At 37.6% G+C, this 25,780-nt stretch overlaps 1 protein-coding gene across 1 annotated transcript; it reads left to right on the top strand.

Annotated features, from left to right (window-relative positions):
* Positions 1 to 544: 544 nt before the first annotated feature.
* helz2b (helicase with zinc finger 2b) lies at positions 545 to 25,780 on the top strand. The gene is given in 25 exon segments (XM_051093172.1): positions 545 to 680; positions 4,968 to 5,544; positions 6,146 to 6,253; positions 6,355 to 6,430; positions 6,433 to 6,877; positions 10,806 to 11,450; positions 12,421 to 13,225; positions 14,056 to 14,131; positions 14,809 to 15,231; positions 15,234 to 15,412; positions 15,415 to 15,691; positions 15,694 to 16,901; positions 16,903 to 18,863; positions 18,865 to 18,894; positions 19,108 to 19,213; positions 19,884 to 20,007; positions 20,145 to 20,300; positions 20,378 to 20,522; positions 20,814 to 20,933; positions 21,479 to 21,671; positions 23,079 to 23,213; positions 23,293 to 23,514; positions 23,736 to 23,901; positions 24,163 to 24,324; positions 25,496 to 25,780. Coding segments are annotated over 24 exon segments (8,370 nt in total). The 5' UTR covers positions 545 to 680; positions 4,968 to 5,049; the 3' UTR covers positions 25,609 to 25,780.

Raw genomic sequence — 25,780 nt, 5'->3', positions numbered from 1 at the left:
AACATACTTTAAAATAGAATTTATTCCTGTGATGAAAAGCTGAATTTTTATCAGCTGTTACTCCAGTCTTAAGTGTCACATGATCCTTCAGAAATCATTCTAATATGCGGATTTATTATTAGAATGATCAATGTTGGATAATATCAGCAGTTGTGCTGCCAAATATTTTTTGGAACCTGTGATTTTTTTTTTTTTTTTTCAGGATTCTTTCATGAATAACAAGTTTAAAAAGTACAGTGTTTATTCAAAATATAAATATTTTATAACAATGTAAATTATGTATTATTAACTTTTAATAAACTTTTAATTATTAACTTAATACATCCTTGGTGAATAAAAGTATTAATTTCTTTAAAAAAAAGAAACAATAAAAATCTACTGACCCCAAACTTTTGAACGGTAGTGTATATGCAGATAAGTGAATGAGACAGACAGATGGATGTTTTTTTTTTTTTTTTTTTTTTTTTTTTTTTACATGCGCTCTATCATGCAAACAAAAAAAGGAAGGGCAAACACGACCAATAAAAGTCATCTCTCACTCCCAGGAAAACGAAACTCAAGTAAGCGGCGACGGTAATAGTGGGCTAGAGGAAGATGAAGTTGGTTTTGCGTTGTGTGCACTTGATGGAGATGTGTTCGAGCGCAGGTGACTTAACATTTCTCTACTCGAGAATGTAAAGGTAGGCTAAAAATTATTTCAGCTATTTTATTTGTATGGAAAAGATCGGTACTGCTCCGTTTCAGGCGTGCTGCTTCTACGTCAGGCGTCATATTACACAGCGCGCTCTGTTCTTATTTTCCATTGACTTTGGTTTATATTCTAGTGAATTTTCATTTTTATTGTCGTTTATATTGTCGTTTCCTTGCCTCAGCCATTGGGTGCGACTCTTTAAAAACAAGTGTAGTCTATAATGTACAACAGAAATTTACAGAAGGGTCATTCACAATTTTCAGAAAATTATTCTTGTTGCTATTTTGTCGTACAAGCATTACGACAGTTAAAATGTTCATTTAGCCTGAATGTTTCAATTCAAAATTTAACAATGATGAGGGAAACGGCGTAGCGCCAAAACATCCCAAAACGTAACAGATGAGTAAATCCAACCGAAAGTCACAAACTAGAAAAAGGAACCGCACACAACGAGTAGGACAGGCTCTCCAACTGTTCTGTTGTTGTGCTTTAATAAAGGCTACATAAAAGTCGTGCAAAAAAGTGCTATAAAGTGCAAAGTGTTTAAATTCAAAAGTTAACTGCACAATTCATTGCAAACTTTTACTGTCCTTGATAAACACGTAGGAAATAAATGACTGTTCAACCTCATATAAACATCATATCTCTTAGTGATAGTAAACGTGTGGAATGTGATGTGTGGAAAGATGTGATCCATTTTTAGAGTCTAAACTGTTGGCACCTCAGTGCTCAAAAGTAGTCAAACTGGTAGAATTTCCTCGTGCCAGCACAAAAACTTCTGCATACTTCTGAAGACATGAGGAAATATGATAGTACTGTAGTATACTGGGCACTATAAAAAACTGTATTTATACTAGGCTGATGCAGTCATTTCACAATTATACAGGGTTGTTCAGCAACAACCTGTGTACTTTGACATCTGATCCCTGTCTGTGCATCAGAAGATAAATATCCAATGAAATGAATCCTTTTATGTATGCATATGCACATTTTGTGTACCTTTTATAGTGCTTGTTAGCTGCTTAAAGGGTGAGGTGACATGGCCTGGCCTTAAATGCCACATTATGTCATCTGGGTCCAGTGTCTCTGCGAGTTCTCATTCAAACATCAGCTATTTAGAAAGGCTATTTAGTCTTTCTGTGAACATGGTTGTTCTGTTGGTGGATTTGATTTGGTTCACTGCTGACTACAAGCGCTCCACAGAACAACTTGTAACAGGCAATGTGATCAGAATGCAGTAAGACTTCTATTAAGAATGAGTACAGGTGACTCACATCCACCTTTCGTCTGAGCAGTTGCTCAAGTACTGTAAGTTTAGGACCTTCCACTCCAAGTCCATAGTCTTTACCTGTTATATTTCCATCTGGCCAAACGCGTCTGTTTCGGGCAGCAAGGAGGCAGCAGACTTCATTATTCCATAGGAAATGGTTGTTAAGCTCCATCAGCTGTCCCAGTTGTGCGCATTGTTTTTTTTTTTTTTGCATGACATCATCAGTAAGCCTGGTGATTCTCTCAAATTTCCTGCCTGAGTTATTCCTAAATGTAAAAGTTTATTGTAGGCCCTCAACCATATGGACCTAGTCTGAAAGAGAAACAGATGGGGACTGTAGGCCTTTTGTCGCAAAATCACTTGCAAAATGCAACAAGTCACAATAATTCAACCCCTATTTAATGTTGTTTCTAAAGCTTTCTGACAGTTTTTATTGCCTAACGTGGAGTTGAAACATAATTAAACCTTTGGGAACTCTATAATGATTCTTTATTTCCTTCAGCTGTGATGCATACAGTATATAAACCGATGAAGGTATTCAAGGTCAGTTACAATCATGGGAAAGACAAAGTAGCTTCCACAAAAGCTGAGGGAAGAGGCCCTTTATCACACCTGAAGGGCCTTGGTTGACAACATCAAAAGTCGACTAGAATATGGATATATGGATAAGATTACAGTTTTAGGAGACAGTTCTATGGACTGTTGAAACCACACTGGAAACTATTTGGACATATGGACCACCAGTATTTCTGGTGTGTAAAAAAGGCCAGGCTTATGACCAGAAGAATACCATTCCCACTGTCAAGCATGGAGGTGGGTCACTGATGATGTGGGGCTGTTTTTCTGCGTCGGGAACTGGCAATTTTGATCGTGTACTTGGCATCATGTCTTTCCAGAAATACCGGGCCATTTAGAAGAGGAATGTGATGCCTTTTGTTGACAAAATAAACCTTGATGATCACTGGACTTTCCAGCAAGACAATGATCCCATTCACACCTTCAAGTCAACTAAAGCATGGTTGAAAAAAAGGTCCTGGAATGTCCTTCTCAGTCACCAGATTTAAATCCGAATGACTAAAATCCTGCTGGTGGGATTTAAAGAAGGCAGTTGCAGCACGAAACCCATCAAACATCACTGAACTAGAGGCTTTCACACATGAATTTGCAAAGATTAATAAAAAAGAAACTCAAATATGTTGTTTTTTATCATTTATTGGCATTGTCATTCATCTACATCACTACAATGTCGTTTGAGATGAGGGGGTTGAATATTTCTGATTGCAGCTGTAGCTCTTTTTGGATCTGTAGAAACCATGCATGTCTGTTGGCTCTGGTCATGAATTGGTGCAGTGAATTTATAACATCAAAAAAAGTGGCCAGAGTAGGAGACACTTTTGAGGCTGTTGAAAGAGCCTGCGCATGCAATTCTCCTCTGATTTTTCGAAGGAGAAGTCATGCTGCAGTTTCAAGGAGGTTGTTTTGAATGTCCGGGCTCATCATTTTTGCAGTAGCTGGAAGCTCATCAAGGCGTTGTTTTATCTCGGGTCATATTGACTTTAAACAATTCAAAGCTCAGGCTTTCTGTGTCTTGTGACCATACAGTCCAATGCCTTGTTTCGTACAGAAAAGCTAAATGTCAATGATAACTTTGACGATTGCCCAGTTTCTTTCAATCAGGTCAGTAAATGGCCCTGTGGATCTTTTGTTACCTGTTGCATGATGTCATCTTTTCCATCCTTTTTTATCTCCATGAAACCTTTCTGTCGGGTCACAGCAGTGTTTTATATAAAACTGTCCAAGATGCCCCCAGTCTCTCAGTCATGCTTTGCTGAACCTGTCCTCCTCACATCACTGTTAAAGTGGTGACAGGACTGGCCAAAAGCAGCTTCCATTGCGATTGTGCACTCTAACCAAGCGTACTGTTTTTTTTTTACTAAAGAAATTAAGGAGGGAGCTTTGCAACATAGTGCAAGCTAGCAAGGTTTAGTCAAAGATTCTCTATTGTTTAGAATGTGTCAACAAAGTGGGGATCCAAATGTAGATTTTATTTCATAGAGCATAGTTGGACCAAGCAGGGTCAAACACCAGCAAACAAAACAGTAGAGGCAAAGCAAGACTAATTCAAAAACAGGCATAAGGTGAGGACAGACAGCAAAAGATCAAAAACACTGGCAAGGCAAGGAAGAAAATAAGGCACGGCAAGCAGGGAAAAGCGTTTAGAAATGTCCATATCTGGTGGCTAAACAATAAAGGGAAGCTGCGAAAATGTGAATAAAACAAAGCCTGCCTGTCGAAAAATGACGCTGTAAGGGTTCCCTGAGTGTCAAAACGCGACACCAAGGGGTCCTGACCAAGCATAAATATGTGACACACTGACCTAAAATAATCCTTGCATGATCTGAAGTCATTTTTATTTAGTCATATTGACGTAAAACAATCCCAACTTGACCTATAACTCTATTTATCCACCCTGGCAAATATAAACTGCATACTGTCATTCACAGGTTTCAGGTTAAGAGGTTTGTGGTTAACGTCTTAAACTGAGTGCTAAATTGTCTGAATTGTCTGAATGCTACTTGACCCAAAACCTGTTTGTGGAGTTAATTTCCATTGTTTCATGCACCGTTTCTGTCTGGTTGCTAGGTGTTGTGAGAAGGAAAATAAGTATTTTGTCTAATGTGCATGATAATCTCGACCTTATATTGTACAGCTTTTCATTTTCATATAACCATAACAACTGACTACAAATTACCCATAAAATGCCAAAGATAAATAGTAGTTCAAAAATCTCTTGACAATTAACAGCATAAGAAACAAAATCTTAAATGTAGGATCTCTAGCTGTTATGAAACATAATTTGTCTTTTATACTTCCCTATATCTGTTCAAAGGTCTAAATATAGCAGTATTTATGCTCTTATAAATTTGAATTGTGTTTGCATACTCTCTCATGTGATCAGTACAGGGATCATCTGATGAGCTGTGTTTTTCTCTTTCCTCACCTTAGGTTGCATCTACAGCAGTATTTGAGGCTGCGAGTACCAGCTGAAGGCATTCATGTATGTGTGTTATGGCTTGAATCTGTAGAAATGTCTATGGTACAGTCTAGAGATGCTCAGCTGCAGGCGTTCATGCAGATATATGAGCTGAGAGCTGCTTGTAACGTCTGCACTCATAAACACTCTCGCATTTCCTACTCCATGATTACAACACCTCACCGTTGCTCTCACAATCTTCTACTAGCTAGAGTGAAGAGAGGTCAGAGATGGAGCCCTGTGTCTATGCGCCCCTCTTATCCACAACCTATTCGATATGAAGTGTGTTGGTATTTTTTGGAGGATGTCGGGTGCTATGTGCATCATGACCGTTGCACCTTTGCCAGTAGCCAAGAAGAAGCTGCAGTGTGGAACTTACAAAAACACACAAACCTTGATCACAAAAGATTAATTCATCTGATAACTCAGAGAAAACGACTGGACGAACAGAGCAGGCAAGAAGATGGTCAGTCAAGCCCTCATGAGCCTTCGTCATACCAGGAGAAACTCCTGGAAGAGTACAGACGCAGCTGCAATGAGATTCTTATTGTAAGTTCTATGTAAACCTGCACAAAAAATTGCACATGATACAACAGTGCACAACCATGGAACTTTAATGTTTTAAAACCTGTTATCTTAAAGGATTAGTTCACTTCCAGAACAAAAATGTACAGATAATGTACTCACCCCCTTGTCATCCAAGATGTTCATGTCTTTCTTCAGTCGTAAAGAAATTATGTTTTTTGAGGAAAACGTATTCTTTAAGTATTTGAAACCATGCAAATTTATGGCATAGTTCACCCAAAAAGGTCACTCAAATCACTTTTTTGCCTCATGTAGCACAAGAGGAGATATTTAGAAGCTAGACAACAGGAATTGAAAAAAGAAAGTTTAGTTAGATCAAAAATGAAAATTCTGTCATCATTTACTCACCCTTCACTTTTGCTGAACACCAAATAACATATTTTTAAGTATGTTGATAACCAAATAGCTGACGGACGTCATTGACTTCCATAGTATTTTTTTTTCTTTTTTCACTTTTGGGTGAACTATCTCTTTATTTTACTTACCTACTAACTTAACAAGTAACATAAAATCCACAAATAAATGTTTTATGTATATCTTAGACACATTTATGTGTATTTCGCAGATCTCTGAGCAGGTGGACGATGTGTGTGTCACACATGATCAGGATCTCAGTTTGGACTGTTTACAAGAAGACAGTGAAATCCGGTGGAAATTCACAATCACTACTGAGGTCAGAAATACTAACCTGCACTAACCTGCATCATCTTATGCTCAGCTGTATTGCACACTAGTTACTGATTCCCTCCTTGTTTGTGCTTTGTGTTTGTGTAGAGGTCCTTGGCTCATGTGGCTCTGCTGAAAGCAGAAAATGGTGCTGTTTTCTCTTTGAGTGACAGTTTAAAAAACACATTCCCCCTATCACACACACTGCAGGCCACCACCTTCACTCCTCTCACTCCACCTACCAGCTGAGTGTGTCGTTCCTGTCGTTCCGCCCCGGTGTGTACGAGCAGTGGTTGGTATTTGATTTCGACATACGTCCAGTTCTGCTCAGAAAACTTAAAGTGAGAGTCGGGCAGCAATTCCATGTCCAGCCAAATGAGGCAGAAGAGAACGAATGTGCTGAGATTTTTTCGGATGAGCGCTGGAACAGAGGAAACAGGGTTATCGTACCCTTCTTTGCCAGAAGGCAGGACGACGAGCAGTTACTTAGTAAATACAAACCACCCCAGATTAACCTGCAGTTCAGTCTCTATGCAGATCACAGTTCTCCACTTCATCGGGACAATTACAGAGAGAGAGCTCACCACTTCCTGTTCACAGAGGAGACTGCAGAGGAAGAGCTCATTAGCAGGTACAAATAGCTTGTAGAAATAGTACAACACTTAAAACACTCTTAGGTTGTGGGTTAGCATTTGTTTCAGCATTGTTTAGGCCAGCAAAAACCAGTTCCAAAACACCTTCGTTCATTTTTGGAACACAAATTAAGATATTTTTGATGAAATCCGAGAGCTTTCTGACCCTGCATAGACATCAATGCAACTGACACATTCAAGGCCCAAAAAAGGTAGTTAAGAACATTGATAAAACAGTCCATGTGAAATCAGTGGTTCAACTTTAATTTTATGTAGCTACGAGAATACTTTTTGTGCACAAAGTAAATAGTAATAAAAATAAAAATTTCTCTACTTGGAAACTCTTTTTGGTTTTGTTTGCACACAAAAAGTGTTTTCATAGCTTCATAAAGTTAAGGTTGAACCACTGATGTCACATGGACTATTTTAACAATGTCCTTACTACCTTTCTGGGCATTGAACGTGTCAGTTGCATTGCAGTTGCAAAGCTCATGGATTTCCTCAAAAAAAAAAAAATCATGCTTATCTACCTTTTTTCACAGAGAAAGTGAGCTGTTTCTTGGGAATGTGGGAGACGTTTGATTAATTATAGAATTACTTCTCTATAAATGCAAATTCATGCCTGTCCTAATGATAGTGTTAAACGTGGGCAGAGTTCAATGCATCTTGATGTATTGTATAGATAAGATAAATGGAGAAGTGGATAAACAGACTCGGTTTGGGTTTTTATTTTAATGATAATGACTGATTCTTTAGTTCCAAGAGAGGTTCATAACATCATAACAGCAATCCAATATGTAATTGTAAAAAGTACTAAATGCTGATCTAAGTCCAATAACCTTTTGTTGATATCTACAGGGTGACACTGTCATTAAAGGAGTATAACTGATATTATATTATATTATCAGCCACACCCACAGACATATTTTCCTAACAGATACCGATAAGGTCCTCTCTCCTGAGGCTTTTAAATCATCTGCCTACATTGTTCTACTACCTAAACAAATGAGATTTTACTTCTTCTAAAGAATGTCTACATGTAAAATAGCGTATTGTAATGTTACTCATTCCTCATCACAGTCCTCTAACTCTGGAATTTGAACTCATTCAGATATCAGAAGCATTCCATGATATTACAGCATGTATAATACTAATCATTGAATTAAATATGAAGGTAACTGAAAGCAAACTGAATGCAAAGATCAAAGGCATTCTTTTCTAACAAGTTAACTGCCGTTTCCATAAATGGTTGAAAAATGGGCAGGGCTGCTTTATACATATAAAATATGTTGCTGCTGTTATTTATAGCTAAGGCGTGTGAAGTATAAAAAGATTTCTGAATGAAAAGGTGGATATGGGTTGGCGTTAACATTCACACTGAATAGGTGGAATGCATTATGAATACTCTCATTACTTTGATATGTCTGACACAGTTTACTGTCTGCCCTGAAAAACTGCCAAAGCGTGATTCATCCAAAAAGGACACCAAGGCCTCTGTTAGATAAATAGGTGACAAACATTGAGGGTGTGTAGCCACTATTAATTCTTTTCTGATATAGTTTTAAAACAGATGTCTATGGCTGGCCATACAACTACATGGTTAAAAAGCAGTGAAATTTGGGATACTGGTTTGATCTGAAAATACAAAAAAAAAAATAGTCAGGTTCTGGTTCCAAGTTGGTTCTATGTGATCTTCAGACTAAGCCAGAAATAAACTTATCATTATTGTTTACTATTGTTTATCAATAGTGATATACTGTATACCAATCCTATTGGTTTTTTGTCAATATTAGAGATTTTATAATTTATCGCTGTCGTATATTTAAAGGATTAGTTCGCTTCCAAAATAAAAAGTTCCTTTGATCATTTACTCAACCAAATTTCATCCAAGATGTTCATGCCTTTCTTTCTTCAGTCAAAAAGAAATTAAGGTTTTTGAGGAAAACATTTCAGGAGTTTTTCTCCATATAGTGGACTTCAATGGGGATCAAGGGGCTGAAGGTCCAAATTGCAGTTTCAGTGCAGTTTCAAAAGGCTCAAAACAATCCCAGCCGAGGAATAAGGGTCTTATCTAGCTAAATGATCTGTCAGTTTCCATAAGTATCCACAAGTTTCCTACACCCCATGAGGCCTTGCATCAAAAGTGGGAGTATCTTCCAGTTTGGGGCGTGACACTCATTCATTCAACAGTTGACAATAGAGATGGGCAAATGAAGCCTTGTGAAGCACTGACACTTTCCTCTTGATTATTTAGGGAAAAGATTCAAAGCTTTGAGTGTGTTGAAAACAGCGCGATCTGGTGGTTGGTAAAAAATAAAGCAGCCAAATACCTGTAAAAGAAACTCTGTCACACAAAACATTCATCACACATTTCCACAGATTGACTCATGTTACCTGCACAAAATAAGTCTAACACTCTGTGTTTGTTTGTTGAATTTCTGTCCCTGATAAATTCATTTACCCATTAAACCAGGGGTGTCAAACTCAGTTCCTGGAGGACCGGAGCCCTGCAGAGTTTTGTTCCAACCTTGCTCCAACACACATACTATACAGTTTTCAATTAAGCCTGAAGGACTTGATTAGTTGGATCAGGTGTGTTTAATTAGGGTTGCATCTAAACTCTGCAGGGCTGCGGCCCTCCAGTTTGACACCCCTGCATTAAACTGTGCCATTAAATGCTAGTACGAATATCTATATGATGTAACAGAAGAATAATGTACACATGAAGTGCATATGCAAATATTTAATTTTCCTTAAATTATTTGTATTTTTCATATTAATTGTATTACTGGGTATTTAAAAATATAAATGAATAAGTAAGATCTGGGGGTACGAACCGACACACAAAGTAATTTGCAACTTCAAGTCACTGGTTTTGTGATTTCTACATTAACAACACAAGCCTCGAATCGAGGCTTCATCTGGCACACTACTTAACACAAGCTCCGATGCCTCGGTTCAAATGTCACATCACTAGTTAACAGTCATTCAAGATTTAGCAATCCAAACTTGCTAACGATGTGGGAGCACAGCTTCGAACAGCACATGTTGTCCCTGAGTACCGTAACGACATCTCTCATAAAGGTCTGCAACTTTACAAAGTAAACAATGATCTGAAAAACATAGCGCACAAAATACCATTGGTATACTACTACTGCCGCCTCACCAGAAGTTGTACCCACATTCTTTTTTACAGTAGCGCCCCTTGGAAACATGTGGATATACTTTTTAACCACAATTGCTTGTCTTGCACTAGCTCAGCCTCACGTATTAGGTAATCACGTTGTAAAGGTCACACCTGACGTAGGCCGAAGTACTGACCCAGTATTTACAAAGTGAACGTGCAAAGAAATTCAAACACCCTTTACAAAAAAAGGTTAAATAACAATGTCGGATGATTTTGAAGTTGGAAGAGAAAATGAGATGAGTTTTTCATCCTATCTTCACTTTTTGAACAGAAGTACACAGATGAAGAGCTAACCGCACGTGACCTTTCCAACGTGATTATGAGCTAGTGCAAGATGTGCATTTGTGGTTAAAAAGTATGTATTTTTTTTTTTTTTTAGAAAATAATTAATCATCTTGCTAAGGTCAAGAGCATTATTATTCAGCTGGGATCATGTAGAGCCCTTTGAAGCTGCATTGAAACTGCAATTTGGACCTTCAACCCGTTGGCCACCATTTAAGTCCATTATATGGAGAAAAATCCAGGAATGTTTTCCTCAAAAACCTTTTTCTTTTTGACTGAAGAAAGAAAGACATGAACATCTTGGATGACATGGAGATGAGTAAATAATCAGGACATTTTTATTCTGTAAGTGAACTAATCCATTAATGGTACATGCTCATTTCTTCATATATTGCATTTGTTTATATATGCAATATATTAATGGTTGGTCCTGTTTTCTTCTTTTTCCACACTTGTAGGTTAAACATTTGTGGGAGAGTGTTTCTCTCTGACCAGTTGAGAGATGGCAAGTTTTTTGCTGATGCAGGGAAGCTTATTGCTACTCTGGAGGTTCCTTGCTCTCTCACACTAGATTGTCCTGAAGGACTGATACTTAAACAAGGGGTGCAGATGGCTTTGGTGAACTGCATACCAGCAAAAGCCAGTGTGTCAGTAGAGCACAGAAACAATGTGTATGAGGCATTTGTGCTCAAACAGGCCATTGGCGAGTATCACATCAGTCTTCATCTGTCTGCTCAGTGTGTGTCTGAGCTACAGCTGAGAAAAGAAACCTGGTGTAAAATGGAGGTTCAGTTTCAGCTGGATAGACTGTCATTCTGTCAGATACACCAGGCTATTGACCAACTACCAGACTTGCACAATGTTCTTCCTGATTTCAGTAACTGTTGTGTCCCTGAGAACATAACCAAAGAGCCTGAATTGAACAACAAGCAGCAAATTGCTCTGAACTTCATCCTTGGCAAGTGCGAGGCCAGCAAAATGGCTCCTCCCCTGCTGATATACGGGCCATTTGGCACCGGGAAGACGCTCTGTCTTGCTTCAGCAGCCAAAAAACTGGCCCTTCGTTCTCAAAACAAAGTGCTCATCTGTACATGTACTAACAGGTAAGTTATAAATAAAGAATCAGACAGAATGATCAGGATCATGTATCCACCAATTTTTATTTATTTTTATTTTTTTGTGATAATGACTGGTGGACTGAACATTATCCTAATTATTACACAGCTACTTATGTTAAGAGTATGATTAGCATGTTGCTTACATGCTTCTAACATGATTAGCATGTTGATAGTTGGCAACATATAGTTTCTAACATGATAAGTATTTCTGATAGCACACATACATCTCGTTACGTTTTTGAAAACTGCATTTACATCTGAAAGACATCTGCAAGATAAAACTCATCTGAGTAAAGTTCATGGACATTTTGAATCAGATGTCAAATAGACATCTATTAGATGTCTTTAAGATGTTTATGATATCAGATATTATTATATCTGGGATGTTGCTACCATGTTTCTAACTTGACTAACATGTTACAAGATTGTTTTAAAATGATTAGCATGTTGATAGCCTATTTTTAACGTGATTAACATGAGGGTAGCACATTTCTAGCATGATTAACATATTGTAAGCATTATTAATACATTGCTAGCATGTTTTATTATGTTGCTAGCATGATTTAACATGTTGTAACAAGCTTTGCTAGTGATAACCTGCTTAAGTGTGTTTAAGTCTTAAGTCTTACTGTACAAAAGTTTTAACCCCTCTAAATGAAAGTCTGTGGGACTTCTCATACTTTTGATTGTCTTTTTAACAAAAACCATAAGTCGGATCAGTTAGAAAAGATATAGCAACTAAATTCAGAACAATCTTAAGGTCTGACATGAATTTGGTGGTTGTAGCTTATATAGTTTAGTGGTCATTATTCAAAAATATTTGACCATAGAATTGACCGATTAGAATTACGTAATATGTCTATAAAAATATTAAAAATAAAAATTCCTATTAAAATGTACATTTACGAAATGTAATTGTACAATTGTACATAAATGTGAGTTTTCTTCCCCACAGTTCTGCAGATATATATGTAAGAGAGCACTTCCATCCACACATTACAAATGGACACCCAAACCTCAAAATACTCAGGATAAAGGCAAACCGAGGTGGGGTATCTATCAAGGCAACCGATGACATCACTCTGAAATACTGTCTTTGCTCTCCAGATAGACAGTCCTTCATCCGCCCAGCACGCTCTGATCTAGAGTCACATCGTATTATTATAACCACCACTTCAATGGCACGGCGTTTGTGTGAGCTGAAGCTTCCTAAAGGCTTCTTCAGTCATATCCTGATTGATGAGGCATCTCAGATGCTGGAGGGTGAGGCGCTCATGGCTTTGGGCTTAGCAGACAAGCATACTCGAGTGGTTTTAGCAGGAGACCACATGCAGATGGCTCCAAAACTTTTCTCTGTAACCGATGACAAACGATCTGAACACACACTGCTGTATCGTCTCTTCCGCTACTACCAGGATCAGAGCAGCAGCATTGCCAAGAACAGCAGAGTAATCTTTAACGAGAACTACCGCTCCACTGCAGTGATAGTGGACTTTGTATCGACTCACTTCTATGTGAGTGATGGGATCAAGGCCAAAGGAGGGGTCCCTCCCCACCCAAGGCTACACCCCCTGATTTTTCAGCATGTCAAAGGAGAATGCCATCTGAATTCCAGCTCCATGGTCAAATCCATGTCCTGGTTCAATGTTGCTGAGGTCAGCAGTGTGGTCAACATGGTGCAAGAACTTCTGACTGACTGGCCAGTGGAATGGGGTCATAAACAGCCAAAGCAAATCTGTGTTCTTAGCGAAGGCCAACAGGTACAATTTAAAGCATTTATCACTGGCATATGACATATGGGAGTTGAGTTATGACTAAAACTTGGGGCCTGATTTACTAACAGCTTGTGCCCAGTGCAAACAGTAATTTGGCATTAAAACAGTACTGTCTGGATTTACTAAAGATGCACAGTGAAGAATTAGCACTAAAAAGGTGTGGACACATTATTATTGCACCTGACCTTATTGAATATGCACTTGTAAGAGTTTCCCTTTCGGACGCAAAAGGAGAGCATTAAAATGAATCATGCAACAAGATTTACTAACGTTTGCACTCATCAAATTACTGGTATTTGCGCCATTATTTAACCCTCAAAAAAGCATGTTTTAAAGCAGGCGCTAATTTGTGCTACTCTTGGTAGATTGTGCTTGTCATTATGGAAATGATCTGGACGCATCTGTGTTCTTTACTTTGCGCATTGTTAGTAAATCACACGCAGAATTTTCTCCTCCCATCGGCACTTTTATGGAATTGTGCTCTAATGCTAATTTGCCCTGTTTAGTAAATCTGGCCCAAAATGTCAAAAAAGGGCTGCATGGTGACATGCTTTATGAACAAAAAACATCAACTGTTAAAATTAATCAAGCAGACATGAGAAATCCAAGAAATGTAACAATTTTGCTAATGTTAATGGGTCTAGTTCTTTTGTTTGATTGAAACTTGTTTTAGTTACTTTGAGGAAGAAACATTAGAAAAAACACTGCAAAGTTATAAAAATATTATAGTCATAATAGTTTCTAAAGGTTTGAAATCTGTTACAATCACAATTATGATACATCATCAATACATCCTTTCTCTTTCAATTCTTCAGCTTGAGATCATCAAAAATCATCTCCAGCAGAAAGGAGTTCATGGAGTGTCCGTTCAAAATCTAGCAAACATTCAAGGTACTGAAGGGTTTATCTCAGTTACAAATAGTGTCTTTTCATATGTTTTTAATAGGAATGCACCAAAATGAAACTTGACTAAAAAATGAAACAGAAACCAAAAATGCTTTGTAATAATTATGATTGTTTAATAATTTAAATAATAAAAAGTAATTTTGTAAGACTTTTTAATTTAACTCAATAATTGTAATGTCACTGAATAAAAAAAAACACACAAGCCAATAAAATAACCACTTGTATTAAAAGTAACACAAAATAGGACAGAATATATAGTCCCTTGTTTGTCAGAAAAATCATTCAGGTCCCACAAATTTTAAGACCTCGCCCCTGCCTTTCCCCTCCCGGCTCTTAGTGCATTGTGTTTCCTTCTGAAGCATTATTGAATGTTTACACTGTTTCTGTAATAGTTGCATATGAGTCCCTCAGTTGTTCTCAGTGTAAAAAGATGGATCTCAAAATTATACAGTCATTATTGGAAAGGGTTCAAATACACAAAAATGCTGAAAAACCAAAGAATTTGTGGGACCTTCTGAAGAACAGCAGGCGGTTTAACTGTTCAGCCAAAAACTGAAAATGCCATTTTCAGGGACCAAAATTTTGGTGCATCCTTAGTTTTGAAATTATTTTTATTGTTATTTTTAAAATTCAATCCACCCATAAAATTTTTGTGTCCTTAGGGGAACAGTTCAGGGTCATCATCATAACAACAGTTCAGACCAGAGACAGATTTCTTCAATCAGAGTCAAGCTGCCCAGTGTTTTTTGATGACATTCGTGCATTGAACACTGCCTTGACCAGAGCCCAATCACTGGTGATTGTAGTTGGAGATGCTGGTGCTCTTTGTTGTTTTGGAAAGTGCTCAAAAATCTGGAGGTCCTACATAGAACACTGCATCAGCAAGGGCAGCGTTAAACCAGATAATCTGACCAGAGACGTCCTACAACAGGAAGTATTGGAAATTTCAAAATTTCAGAAGACAGAAAAGGTAGAAATGCCTGAGAATTATGTCCCTCTCCAGGCTGAAGCTGATGCTATATTGAAAGAGATGGATGACTATGATTCTGATGTGCAGGACTCAGATGAATCAAATGAACAAAAGAGGCCTTTTTCTTCTCTTCTGAAAAAGAAAATCTCTTGGAGCTGGTCAGAAAACAGCCTGCTATCTACAAGCATGGAGAATTGGTGATGAAGGGACCCCAGTCAGGTTATTTAGTACCCTATGACAATCCATCTGAGCACATTAATATTAAAGGGAGGAAAAACATTGGCTTGTCTTTCCATGGGGGGATGAAGTTGTGGTTGAGACTGGACAAGATGATGATGGCTCTTTTACAGGGAAAGTTTTAGGTTTCACAAATAGACAACCAACATCTTCTGAATTTGTTTGTTTTTTAGAGGATGAAAATTACCACAGACGGAGGAAAAACACTGACAAAAACTTGTTGCCAAAAATTTTGATACCTCTAAACCAAAACACCACCAAAATATGTATCTTGGTTAGGAAACATGCTCGCAATTTTATTCCAGTATGGAAGTATGGTGATGGCAGTTGGACAATAAAAGAACTTTTCGTGTCGATGAAGAAACAAAACAGAACTATGTTTTTGTTGTTCAGATTTTGGGCTGGAAAGAACACTGTTTGTTTCCGCTAGGCAGAGTTACTGATATTCTACCAGTTGGGACATCTTTAGAGCAGGGACTTGAGATTTTAAAATCAGAATTCAAACTAACACCTCCTCCCAGATGCAAGAGATTTCCAGAGATGAAAGATGATGGAACTGATGACAAGAAAAGAACAGATTTTACAGGTTTGAAAACCTTTACTGTTGATCCACCCAGAGCTGGAGACTTAGATGATGCCATTAGTGTCAATGATCTGGGAAGCAGTTATGAAATAGGGGTTCATGTTGCAGATGTGGCTAGTTTTGTGTCTAAGGACAGTTCCCTTGATAGCTTTGCAAAAGAAATGGGAGCAACTTTTTATGGTCCTGGGAAAGAACCTACATTCATGTTCCCAAAACATCTTGCCACCTTTTGGAGTCTTCTATCAGGTGAAGATCGCAAAGCCATTTCATTAATGGTCAGAGTTGATAAGCAATCAGGCATTATCTCAGAAAGGAGCTTTTACCTCTCTAAGGTCAAATCTAAAATGAAGCTGACTTACAAGGAGGCTGAGGATATAATAAGTCAGTGTGACGGTGAGCTAAGATTTGATTCTTTGGAGAACTGTGTCAGGGTGGCTTACCGTTTTGCCCGAAGCCAGCGCAAAGCAAGACTTAAAGAAGACTGGAACTATGCCCAACCTGATAAACACCGGAAGCCAGGGGAGAGAGAAGCAAATCTAATGGTTGAAGAGCTAAACATAATGTTTAACCATGAAGTGTCAAAATTTTTGACAGAACAGACAGACACTAAACTCTGCACTCCTCTGAGGTGTCAGGCTCCACCTTTGGCAGAACAATTAGAGATGATCAGTGATCGACATATGGAAGTCATTCCTTTATCCTCACACCTAACATTTCATATTGACAGAAATCGAGTGGACCTGAATAACACAGTCACCTTCACTGTGTATTCTCCAGGGTCTAGAGATATTCACCCTAACAATAATCCTTACCTAGATGCTAACTCAAGCCACCTACGAGATGCCATCTCTGTCAGTGACTCTGAATATCATTTTGAAATCGGAGTTCACAAAGCAGATTTTTTTAGCTATATGTCTGAGGACAACATTCAGAACTTGGGTGCACAATCACAGATGTGGAGTTTGAACACCAGGGAAAACTCGTCGCGCTATCTCTTTAATTCTGAAAGTGGAAAAGGAAAAAGGCCAACTAATGGAGCAAAAATTGGTGCTTTCCCGCATAAAGTCAAGCAGGGCATTTTCCTACAGTGAAACCAACAGGATCATCAGCCAGCCAGGTAAAAATATGATGAAGTGTGATTCTCTAGAAGGCTGCATCCTTGTGGCTTATCATTTTGCTCTTAATCACAAGAAAAATAGACTCTCTGGACATGTGGACAGTTCCAGTCCTTCTGATCCCAGATCACCAGAAGACAGCAAGTGCAGATTAATGATGGAGGAGCTGAAGCTGATGTTTAAAAGAGCTAGTGAATCAGCTGATTGATCAAGAAGCTCCATTTCCAAATACATTTAACTTCCAGTTACAGCTTCACCTGAACTGGTGAGGAGACTGAAGAGAGACAATGAGGAGCATGGTTCTCTCCATGCATTTGAGGAATGTCTAGATTCTTATTGTGGGCAGAACTATGGCAGTTTCATCATTCTGAAATCTGTGTGGCAAAGGATCGAATCAGCAGCTTTGACATCTGACTTTTACAGAATGGCTGATCTGATTTCTACAGATGACATTTATCCACAGTTGGCTCCAGCAATTCTCCAATTAAGGGCTAGTATCAATAAGGCTTTCTTTGTTCGTTCTCTCTCCTGCAGTGACGCTTTACTTGGGCACTATTCATTGCACGTGGACTCCTACACACATGCATCTTCACCCATTCGCAGATACATAGATGTGGTTCTTCAGAGGCTCATGCATGCAGTTCTCAGTGATCGTCCTGTTGAGTACTCTCAAGTAGACATTGATCTGCTGTGTGACAAGTCTAAAAGAGATCAAATGAGGGCACAAGAGTATGAGAGCAAAGCAGAGTCACTCCATCTCGCCATCAGTCTATTCAAACAAAGCACATACAAGGTGGCTTTTGTCACTGTTGTATGCCCAGACAGTGAAAGTTTCAAATTATCATTTCCGTTTGACAAAGGAACTTTCCCTGATAAGCTTCCTGTTAAGTACAGTAATTTACAACTTGAGGATCAACCAATATTTGACAAAAAACAGAAACAAGTGACACTGAGGTGGAAAAAGCGGATTTACTCATTGAGCATGAACCAGACACCAATGCAGAACTTGAAATCCTGTTCAGAGATACAGCAAAGCACATGGCACGCCATTATTGAGGCAGTACGAGACGAACAGTGGGAACAGGCAAAGTCTCTTATATCGGCAACAGTTGTGAGAGATCACAGTGAGACTAGTGATATGCATGATACATGTCAGTTGGATCCTGATCGCAGTTTTCTGTCTGAAGAGGATCATTATACTGACTTCACACTCTATTTGAAAACTGGAGATACTATGCAGGTCCAGCTGACCTCAGAAAGGGACAGGGGCTACTGGGCACCAACTATACAGTTATTAAGTCCGAGCTCAAGCTTTGAGATCTGCATGGAACACACTGACAATCCCATTAAGTGCTTTTCCAAACTTGCAAACTGCCCATCCAAAGGTCACTATAAGGATGTAGATGAATATGTGCAGATATGGAAGCCTCTCTGTGAAATGGAGTCTGCTGCTACTGCTGTGGATGATAGTGATTGTGTTGTGATTGAAAATGTGGACATAACTTGGACTTCATCCTTTGATGGTTCCAGACTCTCTGGAACTTTCTCTTTGCCTGTAAAAAATGTCAAGCAATGGGCCATTGAATTTGACCTGGCCAAGTGTTTGCTCTGTATCCGAAAGAAAGTTTTGAAGCAGAACCAAGCAGATCAGTCAGCGCTGGATCCAGAATACTTTACTTGGGTGGCCCATGGTTTGACAACCCAGTGTTTTGATCCTCCAGAAAACACTGTGGATAAGTCCAAAATTATTAAATTTAGCATAAAATATGCATCCATGAAGATTCCAAAATTCAAGAGGAATGCCACATTCACTGGAGATGATTCCAAAACTCATTCCAGACATGTAAGCATGTGACATACAACAGACACATTACACAGTAACTATGAGTCTTTAAAACAGTATGACTAAACCCTTAACATTACAAGATTGTGTAAACTGCATTACACCAAATCTCATTCATGTATCAGTTTATAAATATATTTTGTTAAACATAGAGATACAAAGTTATGACAACCAGTTGCATTGATGTGTAATTTTTCTGCTTGATTCATCCAGACGGAAAGAAAGTGCAGTGAATAATTTACCATCAGCTAATGAACTTGTTAAGAACATTGCACTAAGACACCGGATTCCAAAAGAAAGTATGCATTAAATTCATAATGTCATATGATGAATGATTTTTTTTAACACATAATTTGGTTATGAGAAACTATGCAGTCAAAATGGTGATACATATAGTTGCACAACCTTTTCTTTACATCCTTTCATCATTCTCAGAAAACATGAGAATTTCTAAAGATACCCGAGCATGAACAGCAAAAAAGTGTTCCATCCTCAAAACCAGTTCAAACACAATACTATTAACTAATTACTAAAACTAATAATACAAGACCCAGATTACAGACTTTCTTTACATATATTTTTAGTTGTTCCTTCTGTAAAATTTGTCCATTTTTGATACATTTCATACAAAAGTTCTTGGTAAATCATGAACATTTGTGAAAACATTCAAATGCAGATTTTATTCATATGCATGCTTAATGAATGAGACCCACTGTTCTTTGCAAATAATTACAAATTTTACACTTTTTTTTGAAAGTACAATATATTCATTGTCATTTTGATTTTATAAGTAACCATTAAATTTTATATTTGTTTATTTATTTTATTTATTAATATACCTGGACAGGATGTTAGAATGTCTTATTAGCATTAGCAATTTTTTTCTGCATTTAAAATGATATATTTAAACTAAAGTTTAATTGCATACATTTTAGTCCTTTGATTTTTATGGTACTTTTGGCTGTATTCATCCACAGGCTCTGAATCAGCTGTGTCTGTATGTGCTTATGAGACAGAAACCACCAGCAGATCTGCCTCAACTGAATGATAGCCAGTTTAAAGCTTTGGAACAAGCTCTGAATAACAAATTCACCCTCATTCAAGGGCCTCCAGGTTACACATTCTAAGCAAAATACAGTTTTTTAGTTTAATCTTAAAGATCACAGGGACTCACAGTCACAAGCATTTTATCACTTTTTCCAAAATGTTTATTGATTGGACTGAAAGAGTCTTTTGTTTATCCTTTATAGGAACAGGAAAGACAGTTGTAGGAGCATACATAGTGTACTGGTTCTCACAGCTGAACTCTAAGAATCCTTGGAAGCTGAAGGAGCCAAAAGACAAAGACAAGAGAGAGGTTATTCTTTACTGTGGACCCTCAAACAAGTCTGTGGATGTAGTTGCAGGTATGTATCTTTTTGAGAACTGGAGTTTGTGTAAAGAAGAAACTTACTGTATTTATGTGCTTGTGTTGTGTTTACAGAATACCTGCTTAAGTTTGGAAATAAGCTGAAGCAATTACGTGTATACAACAGACAGATGGAAATGCAGGAGTATCCCTACCCTGGCAGTTACCTACAGTTATCACACAAATCACTGCGCCAAGAGCAGTCTAAACCTGAGCTCAGGTACTACTAATGAATTAAAAATTGCTTTGTTGTGATCACCTAACATAATATTTCAAATTGTATTGTCAGTTATTGAATCTATAAGGAGTTATGATGAAATGCCCTTATCAAAAAACAAACTGTCACAAAAAGGGTTAAAATATAAAAAATATTTTTTGGTGTGGATTAAAAAGTGGTTTTATTGCAAATCTCTTTCTGTAGAAATACACAGTACCAGTGTGCATGTAAATGTGCTCAATGATCATTAGTTTATCTGTACAGTACTCAAAATTTTCACATTCTTTTGTCTAGGGAAATAACACTTCATCACAGAATTCGAATGAGTCATAACCCTTATTCTCAAACAATATGTGACTTTGATGAAAGAATTGCTCATGACCCTCATTCACTGACAGATGCAGATATAGAAGAGTAAGTACACGTCTCTTCTTTCTCCTAAACAGAAACTCTAAAAATCAAATACAACTATAAGAACTTTTGGTCACACTTTATATTAGGTGGCCTTAACTACTATGTACTTGCTTTAAAAAATAAGTACAATGTACTTATCGTTGTTATATTTTATTGCAACATACTTTTGCTTCTATTAAGGTGGGATACGGTTAAGGTTAGGGACAGGTTTGGTGGTATGGGTAGGTTTAAGGGTGGGTTAAGGTGTAAGGGATGGGTCACCACTGTAACTATAAATGTAATTACAGAAAATAATTACAGATTTAATTACCTATAGGTATTTTTAAAAATATAAGTACAGTTTAAAAACATGTATGTACACAATAAGTGCACTGTACCAAATGATTAATTTAAATGTAAATACACAGTAGTTAAGGCCACCTAATATAAAGTGGGACCGAACTTTTTGTTTAATTTCCAAAACACATCTCTGTATCTAACAGCATGCCTTCATGTGTGTGATGTAAATGCATGTCTGCATGATGATTAATTGTGTGTATCCCCAGATATAAGAAGCTGCTAAATTCTGCACGTTTGCATGAACTGGAAAGGCATGATATTATTCTATGCACCTGCACGGCTGCTGCCTCTCCCAACCTCACCAAGACACTCAGTGCACGACAAATCCTCATCGATGAGTGTGCCATGGCAACAGAACCCCAGACACTTGTCCCTTTAGTCAGCTTCAAACCTGAGAAGGTTAGAGTGACTCTTGACCTATCCATATCAAACAAGTCTGTCAAAGACAATATGTAAAGTCTGTACATAAATGCTAAGCAAAACTTGCTGCAAACCACATCACCTAGACTTCCACAAAACAATGGCCTGCACAGTCCAAATGATTTAGGCCAGGGGTGCTCAACCCTGTTCCTGGAGATCTACCTTTATGCAGAGTTCAGCTCCAACCCTGATCAAACATCCCTGAACCATCTAATTAGGATCTGAAGGAGCACTTGATAATTACAGACAGGTGTGTTTGATCAGGGTTGGAACTAAACTCTGCATGAAGGTAGATCTCCAGGAACAGGGTTGGGCACCCCTGATTTAGGGACTGAAACTAGGTTTTGGAAGAAATCTACTCTTAAGGTACACTAAACAAAGAATTCACAGCAAGTTGCTGTGGACACAAAGAACTCTGTTGAAAACAATACAGCAGAAACTTAGAAGCATATAAACAAATAAAGTTTGTACAGCATTTTGTACAGCATTATGCCTGATTATAAGAAAAAAAAGAGAAAAGGATTTCAAAACAAAATGAAAAAAAATATATATATATGTATACATATATATTTTATTATAATATAATATAATATAATATAATATAATATAATATAATATAATATAATATATGTAAAATGTTTTTAACTGTGAATGTAAATTTTGTTTAATGGTCATCTAGCACAGGGGTTTTCAAATTGGGGTCCGTGACGCAAAGCCAGCGGTCCGCAAAATAATTTGCTATACCATAATTTCCGGACTACAACTTGCTTTTTTTATCTTCTGAAACATGCTATGATTTATATTCCAAACACTGAGCTTTTCTTCATTTTAGGAAGAAGTTCACCGAGATGGCAAGTGCTATTTTTTTTTATTTTCTTTACAAAAGTACAACCTTTCACTATTATTTTGAAGGTGCACAAAAAAACCCAGACAGTTTTGAATGATGTCTTGCTCTTATCTGACGGATATCACATCTTTCCGCTAATATAAAGAATCCAGGTGTTCGCGTCGGCGCCTCCTATGCGCACAGTTTTAGCATTGCAAACTTGACAATGCAGCCTCTTTGTCATCAAACTAAATGAGACAACTAAACATTCGAAAGGTATTTGGTGACTCAATTTAACTTGTCTGTTGAACAATATCACTACTCACATCTACATTAAACTTTATCCTTAAACACTGTTATAATTGCGAGGGGGTTCTTGGAAAATTATCTTGCCTGTAAGGGGTCCCTGCGTCCAAAAAGTTTGAAAACCCCTGATCTAGCATAAGCAAACTTGATAAGGGACCTGCTTTTTTCTGATCTTACTTTCAAAACCCTTATTCAGAACTTTCTGTGAGGGTTTTCAGTTTCTTGTCACACAATCCTAAATATTCATTTTACAGGTTGTGCTGTTGGGGGATCACAAGCAGTTGCGTCCGATCGGGAAGATTGCACATGCGCGGAGACTGGGCATGACACGCTCTCTGTTTGAATGTTACATGGATAGAGCACTACTGCTTGACACTCAGTACAGAATGGTACAAAAGAAACACGTGCTTCACATTACATATACTCCTATACACACACACACTTCTCACTGTGGAATTCTTTCTTTAGCATGAAGAGATCTGTAAATTCCCATCAGAAGCATACTACCAGGGTAAGCTGAAAACTATTGTGCCTGAACGGACCAGCATGCTGCATGTTGAGACTGAGAGAATGAGACAAAGCAAACACATTCTGTTTGGAGATATACGTGGTGAAGAAATCAGTTTGGTTGTTTCAACTGCAAGAGGGAATGAGAACTCAAAAGCCAACACTGAAGAGGTTGAGAAAGCTGTAAGTGAGAGATAACATATGCTATCTGAAACTTTACACAGGCTTCATGTACACCAGATAACAAAGTCTGCATGGAAGCCATAGTATTAGCAATTACCTAACTTTACCTGCACTAGGCACTTCAACAGGGGGAAGGAAATTAGCTCTTCCTGTGTTACATACATATTTAATGAAAATGAGTAACTAGATGTGTTTAAAGGTCGTTTTGTGTTCTTGTGCAGGTTCAGATTTGTTATCAGCTGGTATCGGTGGGCCGCGTGAGGCAGGAGGACATTGCCGTTCTGTCACCATACAACGCACAGGTGGCCCTGATAAGAGACAAACTGAAAAATTCCACTGACCCCCTGATGAAGACAATCACAGTCACCACCATTACAAAGAGCCAAGGTGACACTTTAAAATAATTTTGTCGTTTTTTTTTATATCTCTGCATTTTATTGTTATGATGCTAATTATGTTAATGGTGAAGTTAGTATAGTTGAAGAATAGTTGCTGAAAAGTTAAACCATAAAATGGGATTGGTTTCTTTTTATTTAAGACTACTGCTTTGATGTTCTGTTTAACAAATTTGATTGAAGTTTGTCTTTATTTTCAAACTGCATTATAAATGACGTGATGATGAGGAGCATGATAATGATGTGATTGCAGGTAGTGAGTGGCGCTATGTGATTCTGTCGATGGTGCGCTCCAGCAGTGAGATTGAAGATATGCCTTCAAGAGAATGGCTCTCTAAACACATTGGCTTTGTGGGTGATGAAAATCAGATCAATGTGGGCATCACAAGAGCCCAGGATGGGCTATGCATTCTGGGTAATCCTTTAAATGATATATCCTTAAAGGAGAAGTCCTCTACCAGAACAAAAATGTACGGATAATGTCATCCAAGATGTTTGTGTCTTTCTTTCTTCAGCCGTAAAGAAATCATGTTTTTTAAGGGAAACATTTCAGGATTTTTCTCCATATAATGGACTGGTATGGTGCCCCGATTTTGAACTTCCAAAATGCAGTTTAAATGCAGCTTCAAGCAATCCCAAATGTGTTTCTAAACGATCCCAACCAAGGAAGAAGGGTCTTATCTAGGGAAACGATCGGTTATTTTCATTAAAAAAATACAATTTAAATACTTTTTAATCTCAAATGCTCGTCTTTTCTTGCTCTCCCTTAACTCTGTGTATTCAGACTCAAGACAGTTAGGGTATGTCGAAAAACTCCAGTCGTATTTTCTCCCTCAACTTCAAAAATCATTTCAAAATAATCCTACATCGCTGCAGAAGTACCGACCCAAGTGAACATGCAAAGAAGATCAAACACCCTTAACAAAAAAGGTAAAACAGTGATATAGGACGATTTTGAAGTTAAGTGAGAACATGAGATGGGAATTTTTCGACATACACTAACTGTCATGAACAGGAAAAAACAGTTCAGGCAGAGCAAGACAAGATGAGCGTTTGACATTAAAAAGTATATAAATTGTATTATTTTTATGACTCGTTACCCTAGTTAAGTAAATCATATAATAAAAAAAGCTGCTGACCCCTGGTGGTTAGTTGTGGGAATTAAGGAATATAATTAAGGAATAGAAAATTAAGAAATAGATTCTTTCCCAGCTGGGATCGTTTACAACCACATTTGGGATCGTTTCAAGCCGCATTTAAACTGCATTTTGGAAGTTCAAAGTCAAGGCACCACTAAATGGAGAAACATCCTGAAATGTTTCCCTCAAAAAAATAATTTCTTTACGGCTGAAGAAAGAAAGACACAAACATCTTGGATGACAAGGGGGTGATTACATTATCTGTACATTTTTGTTCTGGAAATGACCTTTACCTTTTACAAATGACTAAATACATATCCCAATGCTCTAAAATGACAAAGTTTTATAGAAAAGAATTATAGAGCCTTTACTATACTATACTATACTTTACTATAAAATCAATTTACTATTACTAATTAAATATTTTTATTTAATTCTGTACTTTAGGCAATCAGAAGGTACTAAACTGCAGCCCAGCATGGAAGAAGCTACTGAAACATTATTTAGGTCAAGGCTGTGTGGTCTCTGCAGACCAGATTACAGTACACAACATCCGTTAAATCAGATTTGAAAATTGGATTGATCTTGAAGCATTTTACAGTCAGTGTAAATATCTGTTTGTTTAAGGATATGTTTTTAACCATACATTCCAAATGTCTAGTATCATTCAACCACATGTTTTATCTTTATTTTTTACATATTTTAATATGACCCAGTTAACCAGTCCTTTGC

The sequence above is a fragment of the Labeo rohita genome, chromosome 2, assembly GCF_022985175.1.
Source record: "Labeo rohita strain BAU-BD-2019 chromosome 2, IGBB_LRoh.1.0, whole genome shotgun sequence".
NCBI classification, from domain to species: domain Eukaryota; kingdom Metazoa; phylum Chordata; class Actinopteri; order Cypriniformes; family Cyprinidae; genus Labeo; species Labeo rohita.
The sequence above is the reverse complement of the archived record's forward strand: the minus strand, read 5'-3'. Positions and strand labels throughout refer to the sequence as shown.